Source organism: Meriones unguiculatus, assembly GCF_030254825.1.
Source record: "Meriones unguiculatus strain TT.TT164.6M chromosome 13 unlocalized genomic scaffold, Bangor_MerUng_6.1 Chr13_unordered_Scaffold_33, whole genome shotgun sequence".
NCBI classification, from domain to species: Eukaryota; Metazoa; Chordata; class Mammalia; order Rodentia; family Muridae; genus Meriones; species Meriones unguiculatus.
Window position 1 is genome coordinate 554,212 of NW_026843645.1, and position 18,845 is coordinate 573,056.

The window sequence follows — 18,845 nt, forward strand, 5'->3', positions numbered from 1 at the left end:
CCAGAGATCAGTCTTTTAGTTGCTGTACCAACATTGCTGTCCTACTCCTCAGACCCAATGTCCTCCTGGCACCGCCATCTTAAATTCCCCCCTTCTTCATCCCTTTCAATTAATTTTGGTTGAAAGTCTATTTTATTAGATATTAGAATATCTACTCCTGCTTGCTTCTTGGGTTCATTTGCTTGAAAACCTTATTCCTGCTGCAACATCCCAGGGACTTTCCCAGAGAATAGCTGGGTGCTCTGAGGTTGGACCCGATTGTTTCCCTCATCATTGGTTTTCTTACATTTGAAACACAGTCAGTTGGGACCCACAGATCCAACTATTGGACGCCATGCAGTCTCTGCTACCCAGCTTATCAGACACAGTATGCAATCAGCCCAACCATCTGGGATCTATATTTTTAATTTTTACTGAATATGAGTATTTTGATTGTATGCATGAATATGCACCTCTTGTGTGCCTAATCCTCACAGTAGTCTGAAGATGTCTTCAGAACTCATGAACTTATAGCAATTGATAGTAGTGGGTCGCAGGTAATCACTGACAATTGAGCCCAATTATTTGAAAGAGCAGCAAGAACTCCTCACTGCTGAGCCATCTGTCCTGTTTTATGTTGCTTATTTATGATCAGCATTTACATTGTTAATATTTTCATCTTTCTATTTTTAGCTGTTTAAACATGCATTCCCTTTTAGTAAGATATCATTGAAGTTACAGTTTAAGTTGGGACAGTGCAGATTTCTGGAGAATAAATATACAACAGGAGTGAATGTATAATTCCTTGTAGAAGCTTCAGTAAAGACCTCTGAGTTCTTTCAATATTTTGTGTTTGTTTGATTGACTTTAAGAGGAGGCTCTGTCTTACTATATAGGTCTGGCTGTTCTAGAACTCTTTGAATAGATAATGCTGACATCCAGTTCAATAAGATACACCTGTGTCTGCCTCCTGAGTGATGGAATTGAAGGCATGACAGAATACACCCCGCTTGTCCACCATTTTTTGTAGTTAGTAACTGTTAATAAATTTCTCTGATCTGTACTTAGTATTGTTCATCTGTTAATTTCTCTCTCTGTGTGTCTCTGTCTCTATGTCTCTGTCTCTCTATTTCACACTCTTCTCTCTGTTTGTCTTTGTCCACATTAATTGCCATGTCTATTCCAAAGCTATATCCTCTTCAAAAAGTTCAGATATGATACAGTTAAAACTTGTTATTCCGTTTTCTTCTAAAATGACTTAGTGATAACATTAACACTTCTTTTTTAATAGAAAAGTTTTAATCTTTATTTTTAATCTATAGGCTACATTATTTAGTAAGGAGGATATACAAAACAATAATCAAAGAATAATCATGTGTTCTATTCCTTTTCTTTTGTCTGGTCACTCAGAAATATGTTGTAATTGGCTATGATTATTGTTGCTTGCCACTCACATTATTTTTATCCATGTATTCACTGTAGTCCACTTTCCCTTCCACAAATATATGAGCCCCCCTCTTCACATACTGATATGCCTCATCCCTGAGAACTGGTCAAAACATAATATTCAGTACCATGTTGTCTTTTGACTGATGTTACCCATCTGTTCAGTGTCCCCTGATGAACACATCTCATTTGTTGCTATATAAAATATCATGACTGTGTTTTGTCCTTCCACTTGTATCATGACAGGGTCGTGACCTACTCACGCAAGTAACTGAAGATGATTCATAGATTGCTCAAGAACCCAACTAATGGCTAATTTATATTCATGTCTTACAAACTGATGAAACACAGGTTTTTGAAGCACACCTTTGGTTTTTTTTTTTTTCAATCTAACCTTTTGGCTTTTTCATCTCCCCTACTTCACATCACACACAGCACCCAACTGTATAACATTCGCACTTCTGTGTCAGAAAATAAATTGCAGAAGCAGTAGAATTATATGATTATATTGACAATGACGTATAAATTATATTGTTGCCACTGTTTCTGTTGTACAAATGTATGGCATATTTTAGAATTCGGTGACCTTCAATGATGTGCATGTGAAATTCAGCCAAGAAGAGTGGGCCTTGCTGGAACCTTCCCAGAAGCAACTCTACAAAGATGTGATGCTAGAGACCTGTGAAAACCTCACTGCTATAGGTAAGACTGCAATTTTTCTTTCACTTTTAAAATAAAGAGACGACTTTTACTTTGTTATTGATCCTCTTCTGTAATTCCAATTGAGAATGAGGAGGAATGAGGTAAATAAATCAGGCATGGTTCTCAGGGTCACAGAAGATAGTGATTTAAGTTTTGCCTTAATAATAACATGATATTTCCAATAATATATATTTTCTCGTACTATATTTTAGGCTACAATTGGGATGACCATAATATTGAAGAACAGTTTCAAAGTTCTACAAGTAATAAAAGGTAACTTTATGTGCATGTTGACACAAATATAAATCTTAAATTTTAATGTCCTGGAAGTCTGGTGTTTTTTGTTTGTTTGTTTGTTTGTTTATTGGCTGCTTTTTATTTTCTGTTTTTGAAATAGATTTGTTTCTGGGTATCTGTGACTTTCTTAGACTTGCTTGTTAGACCAGCCTGACCTCAAAATCACACAGATCTGCCTGCTTCTGCCTCCACAAGTGCTGGAATTGAAGGCATGTACCAGCACACATGGCTGTGTCCTGGAAGTTTTAAAGAAAAGCAACAGTGTAAAAACAGCACTGCTTTAAGTGTACTGATGATCATTAAAATCTCATAATTCCATGTACTTCAATGTCAGGTATCTGATTTGTGTTTACAAGACACTCCCCTAAGATAGAAGAAAATAAAATAATATTGTAACAAAAATACCATTTGAATCGTATGGACATTACAGCTACTGACTTGAACTGCCAATCTGTTTATTCTCATTCTATCTACTCGGATATTGTAAGAGGTATACACACTGAATTGGTGATCAGTATATGTCCAAAACCTTCTAATAAGCAAAAAAATTCATAGTAGAACCAGTGTTACTCATTTTCGTGCAGTAACATTGTAAAGTTTAGTGAAAGGAACAGCTTATGAGAATCAAGAATATTGTTGTGGAGAAACCTTAATCCCTATATGACATGTCTATGATGAACAAAAAAACAAACTGTGTTAATTCAATGTGGGAATCTTTATTATTTTTGTAAATTAAACTGGTATATCATATGTTTCTAAGACACATGAGCATAGGGATATTGAAAGAAACAGTGTCCCTCTCTTTCTCCAAGAACAATTGATTTGGTAGTAGTCCCCACTGTGAGTAATTTTTCTGAATGTGATAAATGGTTACTGTTAATTTGTTTTGCAACTTCACTGAGAATTCATCAGCAAACTCATATTGCTGAAAATTCCTATGAATACTAGGATTTTGGAAATTCTGCTTGTCTTAGCTCACTTCGTAAATGAAGTAGCATGCATACAGTACAAAAATTTGTGAATGGAATTGCTGTGGTAAAACTCTGAATACTTACAATACTCTTCATATATAGGAGAAAATCTCTTATAGAAAAATGATGCTATAAAAGTGATCCACATAACAAATGCTCTTACCACCACAGGGATCTTCAAAAATACCCATAATGAAGGAGAATACCATGAATGTAAATAAAGTGATAAAACTTTAAAATGTTATTCTTCTTTACCATTAGATCAAATTATGAAATTAACTCAATGACTGGCTCTTTGGTCTCCCTACCCCCGAAGGGAGGAGCAGTCCTGTTAGGCCACAGAGGAGGGCTTTGCAGCCAGTACTGAAGATACCTGATAAAACAGGATCAGATGAACGGGGAGAAGGTCACCCCTATCAGTGGACTTGGAAAGGGGCACGGTGGAGATGAGAGAGGGAGGGAGGGACTGGGAGGGAATGAGGGATCGGGACATGGCTGGGATACAGAGTTAATAAAATGTAACTGATAAAAAAAATAAAAAAATAAAAAAAGAAACTCATGAAAAAAAAGAAATTAATTCATATAGATAAATATATTTATTAGTGTAATGAAATGACTGGGGTAAATCTTTCACATGTGCCAATTTTCTTTGCAGGCTTGAAAGCAGTCATACTGGAGAGAAACCCTTTAAATGCACTCTATGTGGTAAAGCCTTCCCCTATATCACTGTTCTCCTATGGCATAAAAGAACACATACTGGAGAGAAACCTTATGAATGTAACCAGTGTGGTAAAGCCTTTGCAGAAAACAGTCATCTCTTAAGCCATAAAAGAACACACACTGGAGAGAAACCTTATGAATGTAACCAGTGTGGCAAAGCCTTTGCACAAAACAGTCATCTCATAAGCCATAAAAGAACACACACTGGAGAGAAACCTTATGAATGTAATGAGTGTGGCAAAGCCTTTGCAGAAAACGGTCATCTCATAAGCCATAAAAGAACACACACTGGAGAGAAACCTTATGAATGTAACCAGTGTGGTAAAGCCTATGCACGAAACAGTACTCTCTTAAGCCATAAAAGAACACACACTGGAGAGAAACCTTATGAATGTAACCAGTGTGGCAAAGCCTTTGCACAAAACAGTCATCTCATAAGCCATAAAAGAACACACACTGGAGAGAAACCTTATGAATGTAATGAGTGTGGCAAAGCCTTTGCAGAAAACGGTCATCTCATAAGCCATAAAAGAACACACACTGGAGAGAAACCTTATGAATGTAACCAGTGTGGTAAAGCCTATGCACGAAACAGTACTCTCTTAAGCCATAAAAGAACACACACTGGAGAGAAACCTTATGAATGTAACCAGTGTAGTAAAGCCTTTGCACAAAACAGTACTCTGTTAAGCCATAAAAGAACACACACTGGAGAGAAACCTTATGAATGTAACCAGTGTGGTAAAGCCTTTGCACAAAACAGTACTCTCTTAAGCCATAAAAGAACACACACTGGAGAGAAACCTTATGAATGTAACCAGTGTGGTAAAGCCTTTGCAGAAAACAGTCATCTCTTAAGCCATAAAAGAACACACACTGGAGAGAAACCTTATGAATGTAATGAGTGTGGCAAAGCCTTTGCAGGAAACAGTACTCTCTTACGCCATAAAAGAACACACACTGGAGAGAAACCTTATGAATGTAATCAGTGTGGTAAAGCCTTTGCACAAAACAGTAATCTCATAAGACATAAAAGAACGCATACTGGAAAGAAACTTTATGAATATACCCAACGTGATAAAGCCTTTACACAGCAGAGTAGTCTCCGAAAACAGGAAAAGACACACAGTGAAGAGAAGCCTGGTGAGGGTAATTAGTGTGATAAAGCCTTTGCATGCAACAATCATCTCCTAAGACAACAACACATTCTGGAGGGAAACTATATGAATATAACTATGTGGCAAAGCCTTTGCACATAACATCTCCTAATACATAAAATAACACTTACTGGAAAAATGTCTGACTGTAACCAATGTGAAAAAACTTTTGGACTTCAGAATAATCTCCACACTCATGAAAGAAATCCTAATGGACCGAAAGCCTGTGAGTGCTTTTTACATGGTGAAACCATTCCACATTTGTATAATCTTCATCATCATGAAAGGATTCATAATGGAGGAAAACCTTATGAATGTATTAAAATGGTGAGGCCTTGCACAAATCTAGAGTCATGATCATAATAAAAGTATCCTTACTGGAGAGGAATTCTGTGACTATAAGCAATGTGGAAATGCCTTTGTGTACTTTGGTCCACTGAGATCCAACAGAACTGTAAAACTAGCTCAATGGAAATGACCTCCCTTTTCTAAAGGGGAAAGGGAATAGGGTTGGAATAGGAATGGAGGGTAGTACTGGGGCAGAGAAGGGAGGGGGACTACGATTGGAATTTAAAGTAAATAAACTTATTTTTAAAAAGAATACAATGAATGGTGAATATCAATTACATGAAAAAGCATTATAAAATGTGTTTAGGGAAGACTTATTGATAAAACTGATTCTCAACATTTACTATTTTCAATTGCCTCACTTTTGACAAGAAAAGTTTAGTCCAATGTGTGAATATGTAGGGAATGGTGAACTAACACTAGCTAGGAAGTTCTCTGAGAGTAACACAACAGTGGTAGCCTGTAGAAGTTTCTTTGTGTACACATACTTATTGTTCCAGGGGTTCTATTGAAAACCATCACAACCCAGACTGAATTTTGAGATGTGAGGGAGGAGGCTTTCTCTTCCATGTATGACCCTGCTGCTGGCCTAGTTGTGTAACCTTGGCAAGGATGAGTTTTCTGTGCCTGACTTCAACTGGGGAGTGTCTTTAGACATAGATGCAACTAGCCAAATTTGATAGATGGCCTTTGACACAGATCCTTGATAACTCTTCTCTCCCTTCAAATATAGGATAATTAGGTTCTGTGTTCTTGTTCATATGATAAGAATGTGCTGTTTAATGTAAATCAAACATCCTTGAAGTGCCTAGTTTTAAACAATTATCTACACCTATCCTTGGAGCATCCCAGTCACTACCCAAGGCGTAGATAGCCTCTGTTTTCTGGAATTAAAGTTGAACTTACTTTCTGAGGTCGTTCCCAGTGTGTCTGATCACTGTTATGCTTGTGGGTCTTCCAAGCTTTATACCTCATCTTCTGGCCCTCCTTCCTTCCTGGGCTGGTAGGAAACAGCCTCCAAGCAGGCTTTTCTCTGAAATGCTTGTGATAAAATGTTTCACACATCATAGCATTTCAAATTTCACATGTTTCTGGATATGAGATGCTAAAACACTGTCTTGGGGGTGGAACTCTTTAAAATGAGTTATACCTGGTGTTGATTTCACAGTAAGCTTGCAGGCAAGCTTCATGGTATGAATTCTTCTGAGGTGAGCACAGTGGCCTATGGAGAAGAAATAAGAGCAGAAATTTTATTTCCCTGTTTTTCATAGCTGAAAAGTGTTCCAATAAAGTATGGGAGGATTGCAGATCAGGGGAACTCCCATTTTGAATGGACTAGGGACAGGGATTGTGGGTAACACAGAGGGAGGATGGGACCAGTAAGAGTTGAGGGAGTGACCTTCAATCAGCATATATAATAAATAAATTGTGAAAAATAAAAACAATTAGCAAAATAAAAAAATAGTAAGTAAAACAAAACAAAAGAGCAAAAATTTGAGTTTAGTTTGGGTAACTGCCCTCCCTCAAAGAGAATAAGGAAGATCTATAGATAGAAAAGAAAAACAGAATCTTTGTCTTTATCACCTTTCTTCCCTGTGGGCTCACTTGAAGATTACTATCCAATGGAGACCATGCTTCTCTCTCTGAAATTTATGTTACCATAGAAGTAGGATTCAAACCTGGAACTAATTGCAGAGGTTCCTAGTTAACATATCAAATCAAATCTACCTGCCATTTTCTCCCAGCAATCTTTAACTCCTTCCATATTGTCTAGTCCTCCAGGCTAGTACAGCCCATGCAATATCCTGATTCTTCTTCCCATGGCCTGAGCTAACCACACTCCCCACTCAACCATATATAGGCAAACTATTTTGGCTACCTGGTCCTGTCAAAAGCCATGCAGGAGCAACAGCAGAACAGCTGTAGAATTCATGGAATGTGGCTCCCCTGTTAGCATAGTCATGATGAGTTTGTCTTGGCATAGCATAATCCCAAGAACTGCTTTTCCTGAGGACTTTGTGCTCTTATGTAGCATATCCCTTCTTGTTGCCCTTATGATGTCCACATACCTTATAACATGACTTGTATGAAAACTCTAAGAAGGCTTCTATCTCATCACTGGGCAATATGACTGGCATTTAAAATTAACAATGCTTGATCTCTTTTCACATGTTTACTGGAGCAGATTAATGAATTAACCACTGTCCTTGAAAGGATCCATAGATATAGATTGTTAGCAATGACCATTATACTTAGAAACAATTTGGAAAAATAGATCGTTTAACAAGGTCAGGGAAGATGTTTTTGCTAATGGTTCTGATGTAAAAAATCTTAGAGAACAATTTAAAGTTAAGAAAAGTACACTATTAATAGTAAAGCCGTGGATGTTTTAAGGTTGATGAGCTGAAACAATAGCCCAAGGTAGCATTGGCTGTCTGGACTCCATCAAACTGCATCTAAAACTGAGACAGCAGTTAATTCCCCTATATTGGTTTTTCCCCTCAGCTTCTTGATGTGATTTAATAAAAATGATTAGTGAGTAGATGCACACCCCTTTAAGATTTAAAGTACAGTTGCCAATACCATGCCATTTTTTATTACTGTTGCCCTATAGTACTACTTGAGATCTTGGATGAAGATACCTCCAGAAAATATTTATTGTGCAGGCATTTTTTTTAAATCAATTCTGGGTTTTTTGTTTTTCCATATGAAACTGAGAATTGTTCTTTCAAGGTCTGTAATGAGTTGTGCTGGTATTTTGATTGGAATTGCATTGAGTCTTTAGATTTCTTTTGGTAGAGTGGCCATTTTTACTATGTTAATCCTCCAATCCTGGAGTATGGGAGATCTTCTGATATCTTCCTTTTTTTCATACAAGTCATTCTCTTGCTTGATTAGAGTCACACCAAGGTACTTTATGTTATTTGTGGCTTTTGTAAAGGGGTTTTGTTTCCCTAATTTCTTTCTGATCCCATTTGTCTTTTGTATAAAGGAGGGCTTCAGAATTTTTAAATTTAATTCTGTATCCAGTCATTTTGCTGAAGTTGTTTATCAGCTGTAGGAGTTCCCTGGTTGAATTTTTTAGTGTTATATCACATCATCTGCAACACAAGCTGGACTGGATGTGGAGAAAAGGGAACCCTTCTCCATTGCTGGTGGGAATATAAACTTGTACAACCACTTTGGGAATCAATCTGGTGCTTTATCAGAAAATTATGAATAGTGCTACTAGAATATTCAGTTATACCAACTCTGGGCATATATTAAGAAGATTATCAACCATACAACAAGGACATTTGCTCAACTCTACTCATAACAGCTTTATTGACAATAGCCAGAATCTGGAAACAACTTAGATGTCCCCAAACAGAGGAATAGACACAGAAATTGTGGCACATTTATACAATGCAATATATTCAGCAATTAAAAACAAGGAAATTAGCAGGCAAATGGATGCAACTAGAAAAGACCACCCTCTCTGAGTGAGGTATCCAGAAGCAGAAAGACACTTATGGTATATACTCACTTATATGTGCATATTAGTCATATAATATAGGATTAAAATACTAAAATCTATAGTCGTAAAGGATATAAACAACAGGAAGAACCCTAGGGAAGATGCTTAATCCTCATTTAGAAGGGAAAATGGGATAGACATCAGTAATGAGAGGAGACATGGAACAGGGCAGGAACCTACCACAGAGGGCCTCTCAAAGAATCTACCTAGCAGGGTATTGAAGCAGATGGTTAGACTCATAGCCAAACTTTGGGCAGAGAGCATGGAATAATATGGAAGATTCAGGAGACAGAAAGACATGGATGGGAGAGGCCTTCCACAAGGAGGCCAATTGAGCCAAAAAATATGGGCCCTGGAGGTCAGTCCTGTTCCAACCAAGTACCATGCATGAAGAACACCTAGAACCCCTGCTCAGATGTAGCTCATAAGTATCTCAGTTTCCATGTGAGTTCCCTATTAAGGGTAACAGCATCTGTCTCTGACATGAACTCAGTGGCAGGCTACTTGATCAACTACTCCTGGAAGGTGCAGCCTTGCCAGGCCACAGAGGAAGAAGGTGCAGCCATTCTTGGTAAGACTTGAGAAGATAGTAGGAAAGGAAGACTTCCCCTTTCATTGGACTAGGAGAGGGGTATAGGAGTAGAAGAGGGAGGTAGTTTGTAACTGGTGGAAGATGAAGGAGGGGCTTATAGCTAGAAAACAAAGTGAATAAACTGTAATAATAAAAAAGAAAAAAAATGAGGTGTTTTTTTTTTTCCTGAGATGGCTGGACTCAGGCAACTGTCTCTTAAAAACAACTAGAAAGAATAGTATTTCATCTCTACTCATTTTCCTGTAATACTATATATAATAAATACCCTTGGTAAAATTCAGTGGTTTGTCATATATTCCTAGTATTATAATATTGTAAAATATTTTACAAATCAAAATTTGATGTTAAGTGTGTAAAAATAGTTTATGAAAAAGTGGCTTTAATTTTCAAAGGAGCAAAGAATGATTACTCAAAACTCTGGAGGGTGAAAATTGAAGGAAAATTGATGGAAGAATAAATAATATATAAATTAATTAATATCTCTTACACAGTAATTATAACATTTAGGTTATTGAGATTTAAAAAAACATACACAGAATATTTCTCAAGTAAACAATGTAAGCTATTATTAATAGCTGTTATGCATGCACCCTGAGGTATTTCTTTATATTATTCCTCTTGTCACTGAAATGTGTTCTTTGACAAGTCATGCCACTACACCCTGATGTTCAGGCTCTAATACTAACTATTCAATTCTTATTTCAGAGCACTGACTGCTTTTAGCCCAATTAGGACTGAAGTCAAACAATGTTTGATTTCTGTTTCTAGCTCAGGTCATAACTTTTGATGATACATTTTGAGTTCATCCACAAATTCAAAGTAAAATGATTGCCTTTCTTGAAATGTTAAATGTTTTCTCTTGCTCTTGCACACACACACACACACACATGATACATGTAATAGCAGTTATTGGCAACACAAGACTTGAAATTGAAAGAGCCAAAAGAGGGCTATATGAGAGATTTTGTAGGGAAGACAGAAACAAGAAATAATGTGATTATGTTAAAAAGGGATTTCAATTATAAAGAAAGATGGAAAGTCTTAGAGTAACTCCCCATTCACTAATGAAAATAAAAGATAACAATTTTTAGGATATATAAGGATTATAGTAAGGGCTGTTGTTGGAGCACATAGCTAAAAGAACCATATCATCATGTCAACTTGAAGCATGCAACTTCTCAAATCCATTGGACATCCAAAGGAAGTAATGCTCATAACACCCTCAGAAATTATAGTTCAATTTTTGTAGCATTTATAACAGATCATTGTAGCATTTCCCTTGGAACTTCACCAACAATAAACTGTCCAAACTTTCAAAAAAAAACTCAAAAAACCAAAGTACATGTTTCCATGAATATAAAAAAATGAATAATATTATATTTTGCACTCATGTGATTCAGGACAATCAAGTCCATTCTATCTTAGCACATGGTAAGCTGTGCTTCAGTAAACATGAGTCTAGATGTATGCTGAACCAGCCCAAGTCACCTGTTTCTTATGGATATCGGTGCAACTCTTCATTCAGTGTGTACAGTACATACTCTTTTAAATTGACTCAAGAATTTTAGGTATTTATGTGAACTGTATAAGATAAAGTTCCCCTAAACTTTTTTGGTCCACTTTCTTCTACTGTCTCCTTCCATCATCTACACAGAGATGCTGTCCAACCTGGATGATAAAGAGTGTTCAGTAGACGCAGCAGAAGAATGGATATTGTTGTCTAGTCCATTCTGTTAGTTCCTGTCTTTCTATTGGAGAATTGAACATCCAAGTTGAGAGATTTCAATGAGCAATGTTTATTATTTCCCTTTATTTTGTAGTTATGGTGTGGGGTTTTTGCCTCCTAATTTGATGCTTGAGATTATTCATTCTTTCTCTCTTGAGAGATCAGGAGTTATTCTAAAGAGCCTGAATTTATATGCAAACTAGTATTATCAACTTGAAACTTTTAATATCCCTTCTTTGTTTAATATAATTTCTTTACATTTAATGCTTTAATTTTCTGTGCTGAACACAATTTCTTTTCTGGTACACTTTAATTGTTGTTCTATATACTTTTTATAGGCTACCCTTTCTTCATTAGGTTAAGGATACATTCTTCTATTATTTGGCTGAAAATATTTTCTAGGATTTTGACGTGAGTTTTTTCTTCTTTTTCTATTTCTATTATTCATAAATTACTTTTTCGCACTTTTCAGATTTTCTGGTTCTTTTGTGCATGGCTATTTAACATTTCTTTTGACACAATTGTTGTTCTTCTTTTACTTCTTCTTCTTCATCATCTTCTCATCCTTCTCCTCTTACTGCTTCTCTTTTCTTTCTCCAACTCCTCCTTCTTTATTCTTTCTCTTCATCCTCCTCCTTCTCCTTTTTTTTCTTTTAAAAATAGTCACTTTACTTACATATTCATCCGAATTAAAGTTTTCCCTTCCTATAATCCTGGAAACTCTTTCCTATCTCCTCTTCTATCCTGTCTAAATTCTCCCTCATATTAAAAAGGGAGGGCTATAATGTATAATAAGAAAATAAAATAGCAAAAAGATAAAAGTAAGCACATCCGAGTAGGAAAAGAAAAAGAAAAAGAGCCCAAGTTGGGAAATGATGCAGACTTGTTCATACATGCAGGAATCTCATAGAATATTAAACTTGAAGCAATGGTATACACACAGAGGACATGTAGCTTTACAAATAGAAAAAAAAATCTTCAGCAAATTAAAATGAGAACTATGATAAAAAAATTTAAATGCATGCCAGAATTCTAGGACATGGTAATCCAAACTTGCCAGTGAGGGAAATTTTTGGCCATCTACCTATTGGAATGTACTCTTAAAAATACAATTAAGAGTAGTCCCTTGGATAAAATGAGTGTCCCTTGGAGAAAACTACATTTTCATTTGCAAGCACTTATCAATTAGAGATAGGGCTAGGGACAGAACACTAAAGGCCTAGTGCATGCTGCCTCAGTCTCTCACAGTTTATCTATTCTTCAGTCTTCTTAATTTATAGTGCTTTGTTCTTTGATATCCTCTTTCTTTTCTGGCTCTTACACTCTTCTGGCTGAATTACTTAAGAGCCTGATGGGCATATTCTGAGGTCTCTCACTGACTGTCTATTTTCTCTATGGGTCTCTGATTTTGTCTCCATCAGATGCAGGATGACATTTTTTTGATGATGGCTGAACAAGATACTGGTCTATGAGTATAGCAGAATGGTGTCAATGGTCATTTTATTACTTTTAGTAGAATGCAGTATTTGCTTTTCCCCCAGAACCATGGGCTGTGTAATTTCTATTTCTTGATCAATAAACCAGTGTCAGGTGTGGACTCCATCATGTGAAGTGGGCCTTAAGTCAAACTATAGATTGGTTTTTACTCCTACAACTCTTGCACTAATATGTCTTACACGTAGAAAATTGTTATAGTTCAAAAGTTTGGTAGCTGGGTTAGTGTTTATGTTTATCCTCTTGTAGTTGCAGAGTACTTCCCATATCAAAGTTGATAGAATGTAAGTGTGAAGATTCTATGTAGGCACAAGCTCTATTTATCTATGTTTCATGTAACTGTAAGTGTTGTCTCCAGCAATAGGGCATTGCAGTCAATTGTGGAAAGCTCCCTATAGTCTTGGCAAAAGCCTGTATTATTTTGGCATTACAATCACACTACTTTGGCCAATACCTCAGTTAAATATAAACCATTACCAGTACTGGATGCGTAATTTAATGACAAGAGATTTCCAGTTGGTACTTTGTTCTTGTGTGGTGATTTCATTTATATTGGCTTCTTATATGTATATATTTTAGAAAGTTTCTATTGCATTAGGTTTCCACTGTGCCAAACAAATGACCCTTAATTTTACTTTTCTTTTCTCATGTTACCTTTTCATTGCCCTCTTCCTTTCCCAATCCCCCTCAATTCTATCTTTTTAGCCCACCTTCCACTTGTACCAAGTATTTTATTTCCTTTCCTATGGAGAAATCTCTGCCTCCCCTAAGCTCCAGTTCTTAATCTGTATGTATCCCCTACAGTATTATGTTCAGTTGCTTGCTTATCATACATCTTGCAACTAATATATATGTAAAACAAATACATACCCTATTTCTCTTTTGGGGTCTAGGTTCTCTCACTCTCAGTTACCTGAAAATGTGCATTTACTTTCATGTTCCATGATTTGATTTTTTAAATATGTGAGTAATAGTTGATTACGTAAATGCACTAGTACTATAACAAAAAATAGAAATACACACTGGAAAGCTAGAAATACACACTGGAAAAACAGATAAAATCTTCATAAATGGTACTGACCAAACTAGATGTATATATGTAGAAACATAGAAATAGGAGCTTATTTTCACATAAAGTCACCTCAAATGGATTAAAACCTCACCAAAGTTCATATACAGTTAAAGCCATGAAGTCAGCACAGCTATTTGACAAAGATCCAGAACAGCTGAGCTGCATGTTACAATATGCAGCTCATGCTATCTTTCAGGCTTGCTCTTGATCTCCACTTGCCTCATGCTTGGAGGGCTTTCAGTACTTGTACAACCTGGGGAAAAAAATGGAAAAATTTTTAATGAATCATTTATGTCTTCACTCTGTTGTACTGCTTCTAAGCTTCACCACAAAAATCCTGAGCATACTGCCCCTCTCATTTTTAGGGGAAATATCAATTATCTGGCCCTACATGAATGTCTTTATGGATGAATATCAATAATCTGGCCCTGCATGAATGTGGAAGTTGTAACTCACATAAAAATGGCAGATAACTACTTATGAGACTTCAGCTCCAAGATAGTCTTGCAAAATCTACCCCTGTGCTTCCTCAAGAAGAAAATAATCAGAACATACTCTTAAAAAGGCAAACAAAGTTTGTAGTGCTAGGAGAGTTGATAGTATTTGAGATTAAATACCTAGTACTGCTGTATTCTCAGGTGATTACTTGGCATATAAGATTAGGAGCTACATATGGTATGCCCCTCAATGACTTTATGGAGCTGTAAATGAATGGCTGGAGACATCTTCACCTGAAACTAGGATCTATAATGAAGGACAAAGAATGTTTTGTAAAAATGATTTTAAAAGTGAGGTATTATGACCTCCTTTTCCTAGAAATATCAGCTTTCACAGTATCACTGTGGTGTTGTATGACCAAAATAATGAAAGAATATTTAGATTTAGCACATAAATAAATTATACAAAGATATGAGGTATAGACATTGCATTATGCCAGGAACTGAATAGTAACTGTTGCTGCTTTAGCCTAAATTGTTTTTCTTGAGGCTGTCCATTAAAATTTGATAATATACTTCTTGGGACAAAGCAATATGTCCAAGCCTGCTTAAAGATTTTCTATCTATTGCCATTGAATCTGAGAATGCTTCCAACCTGAGAATGGGCTTCCAGGCTGTGGCAAATATGCCTCCAGATTCTCAAAAAATGTCAGATTAGGGGTTGATGAGGAAAAATGATAGCAAAAGATAAGGTTTATCAGTGATGACTAAATGTATGACCAAGAGACAGTTAAAACACTTGTTTGGGAACAAAAAAAAAAGATATGATCTATGTTTTAGAACAATCTGAAGCTATCTTTTATTATTAAGTTCTGTCTAAATAAAGAAGCACTCTGACTGCCAGTCAGACAAGACTCTCAGTTTCTTTGGACAACCATGTCTGACTCATTTCTGCCCTACCTTATCCTTCCCTCCTCTCTGGATACTATCAATTGCTGGGGCTGGTCCCCAGTCTTTCGCCACACTCTTTCTTTTCTTTCACACTAGGGTGAATACTCACAACTGAAGATCTAGGGCTATATGCTTCAGAGTAGATAGGACATGTGAAATCTGTTTTCTGGATTTGAGTTACCTAAATCAACATCGTCATTTATATTTCTATCTACTTATGTGTGTACCATTTCACTTATCTATATCAGTTGAAGGATATTTAGGTGTTCTCTTTTGGTACCTATTGTGAACAGATTAGCAATGAGTATAGTTGAGAAAATATTTTTGAACGAGGATGTTGAGTCCATTGTGCATGTCAAAGAAAGTTATAAGTGGTTCATATGGTAGATTTATTTTCATCATTTTGAGAATTCTGCACACTGATTTCCACTGTGGATGTACAATTTTGATATAGATATACACTTTATATAAACTTACTAAAAGTAGGGATAAATAATTTCATTTGAAGACACTAAGGTATTTTATTGTAGTCTGGTTATTGGACTTAATGATGGGTGAGTCAGGGTGCTTGAGAAACATCCCCAAAACTATAGCTGTGCTGAAAGATAAGCACAGAGCCATGCAGGCCAGGGCTGAGCACAGAGGATCCTCAAAGACAGGAAGGTCACTGCCATGGGCAGGTACTGCTTTCTCTCTAGGTTTGGGTACTCTTGAATTCAGCAAGGGATACATTCCTGCTAATCTGTGGGGATAAAGTAAATCAACATCTCATCTCCTACAAGTCACTCCATGTTCAGTCCATGAAGAAAGATTTCCAATAATATTGTATACATGCTATCACATTCTCTTTTATTATAGTGCCAAGAAGGACACTAAACATACATTATTTGTCATTTGAGGTATTGGTTGCTGAAGTTTTTTTTTTTTTCTAGCTAGATCTATGATCAAAGATGGTGAGTATTTTTTGTGTATTTCTCAGTAAATTGTGTCTTATTTATGCTTCATTCTGTCACCCATGTTTATCATTAATTTTTACAATATATTCACCTTGTATCCCAATTGTAGCCCCCTCCCTCATCTACTCTATGTCCCACTATTCCTCCCCCCTCTTAGACCCTATCCTTCTCCTGTAGTCCTCTGATAGGGAAGGTCCTGTCAGTCCCTAGCCTATCAGTTTCCATTAAGACTCCCTGTTTCCTCTTCACCTGTGGGCTTACTAGTTGTCCCCACCAGTGAGAAGTGATCAGGAAGCAGGCAAATGAGTTCAGAGACCGTCTCTTCTCCCCTTACTAGGATTCCCATATGGAGACAGAGCTGTCTATGGGCTACATCTGAGCAGGGGGTCTAAGTACTCTCATGCTCTTTGGTTGATGCATCAGTCTCTGCAGGGCCCCAGGACTCAGATTTTTTTTTTGCTTTGTTGATCTTCTTGTGTGACTCCTGACACCTTTAGGTCCTTCTATCTCCTACTTTTTCAATAAGACATTTTGTGCTCTATACAAATTTTTTCTGTGGGTCTCTCCATCTGCTTCAATCACCTGTTGAGTGGAGTCACTTAGTGTTCATCCATGGAAGGCTCCTATCCATCCATGTTCTCTCTCTTCTATGGGTTCTGGTGTCTATCCTGTTTTCTTTTCTGAATGAGAATTAAGCATCTTCCCTATGTTCCTCTTTGTACTTTAGCTTTTAAAAGTCTGTAGATTTTAGCATGTCCAATCTATATTGTATGGTTAATATCCACTTGTAAGTGAATATATACCATACATGTATTTCTGCTTCTGGAATACATCACTCAGGGTGATCTTTTTTTAGTTCCATTCATTTGTCTTCAAATTTCATGATTTTCTTGTTTTTAATACCTGAGTAGTATTTCCTTGTGTAAATGTACCACAATTTCTGTATCCATTCCCCCATTGAGGGACATCTAGTTTGATTCCAGATTCTGGCTATTATGAATAAAGCTGTTATTGTCATATTTAAGCACATGCCCTTGTTGTATGGTTGAGCATCTTTCTGATATATGCCTAGGAGTTGTTTAGCTGAGTCTTGGGGTAGCAGTATTCCCAGTTCTCTGAGAAAGTGCCAAACTGATTTCTGAAGCAGCTGTACAAGTTTGGATTCTCACCAGCAATGGAGCAGGGTTCTCCCTTCTGCACATCTACTCCAGCATGTATTGTCCCTTGAGTTTTTGATCTTAGCCATTTTGATGGGTGTGAGGTGGAATCTCAGAGTCCTTTTCAGATTTTTAAGGAGGTTGAGCATTTTTAAAGTGTTTCTACACCGTTCAATATTCCTCTGTTGAGAATTTCTCTTTAGCTCTGTACCCAATTTTTAATTGGATTATTTGATTTCATGGGTTATTTATATATTTTGGATATTAGCCTTCTGTCAGATGTAGAGTTGGTGAAGATCCTTTCCCAGTCTGTAAGCCATCATTTTGTTCTGCTGACAGTGTCCTTTGCTTTAGAGAAGCTTTTAAGCTTCATGAAATCCCATTTATTGATTGTTGATCTTAGAGCCTGTGCTTGAACTTGTCTTCTGTTCCAATGTGATCAAGCCTCTTCCTCACTTTTTTTAAATAACAGATTAAGAGTGTTAGTTTTATGTTGAGGTATTTGATCCACAAAGACTTTACTTTTGTGCAGGGTGATAAGTATGGATCTATTTCTATCTTTCTATATGTGGACATCCAGTTAGACAAGCACCATTGGTTGAAGATGTTCTTTTTTCCATTGAATGGTTTTGGTTTCTTTGTCAAAAATCGGGTGTTGTAGGTATGTGGGTTTATTTCTGGGTGTTTGATTCAATTCCACTGATCCACCAATATGTTTCTATGAAAGTACCACATCGTTTTTACTGTTTCTCTGTAGCACAGCTTGAGATCCAGGATGGAGATACCTCCAGAAGTTTTTTGTTGTACTGGATTCTTTTAACTATTCTGGCTTTTTTGTGTTTTATGTGATGTTGACAATTGTTCTTTCAAGGTCTGTAAACAATTGTCTTGGTATTTTGATGGGAATTGCATTGAATCTCTACATTTCTTTTGATAAGATGGCCATTTTGCTGTTATTCCTACTGATCCATGAGTATGGGGGATCATTCCATTTTATGCTATCTTCTTCAATTTCTTTCTTCAAAGACTTGAAGTTTTTTTATACAGATTTCTCACTTGCTTGGTTAGAGTCACACCAGTGCACTTTATGTTATTTGTGGCTATTGCAAGGTTGTTGTTGTTTTTTTCCTAATTTCTTTCTCAGCCCTCTTGTCTTTTATATACAAGAGGGTTTCAGATATTTTTTAGTAACTTTAAAATGTATCCAGCCACTTTGCTGAAGGTGTTTATCAGCTGTAGTAATTATCTGGTAGAATTTTTAGGGTCACTCATGTATACTTATCATATCATCTGTGAATAGTGATACTTTGACTTCTTCCTTTC

The 18,845-nt window shown here is 36.5% G+C and overlaps 1 protein-coding gene across 1 annotated transcript; it reads left to right on the forward strand.

Annotated features, from left to right (window-relative positions):
- Positions 1-2,006: 2,006 nt before the first annotated feature.
- LOC132650749 (zinc finger protein 431-like) lies at positions 2,007-6,895 on the forward strand (the record flags this gene model as incomplete). Its single annotated transcript, XM_060376078.1, has 4 exons — positions 2,007-2,127; positions 2,340-2,400; positions 4,051-5,259; positions 6,892-6,895. Coding segments are annotated over 4 exons (1,395 nt in total), but the record flags the coding sequence as incomplete, so codon positions are not given.
- Between the last annotated feature and the right edge of the window lie 11,950 nt (positions 6,896-18,845).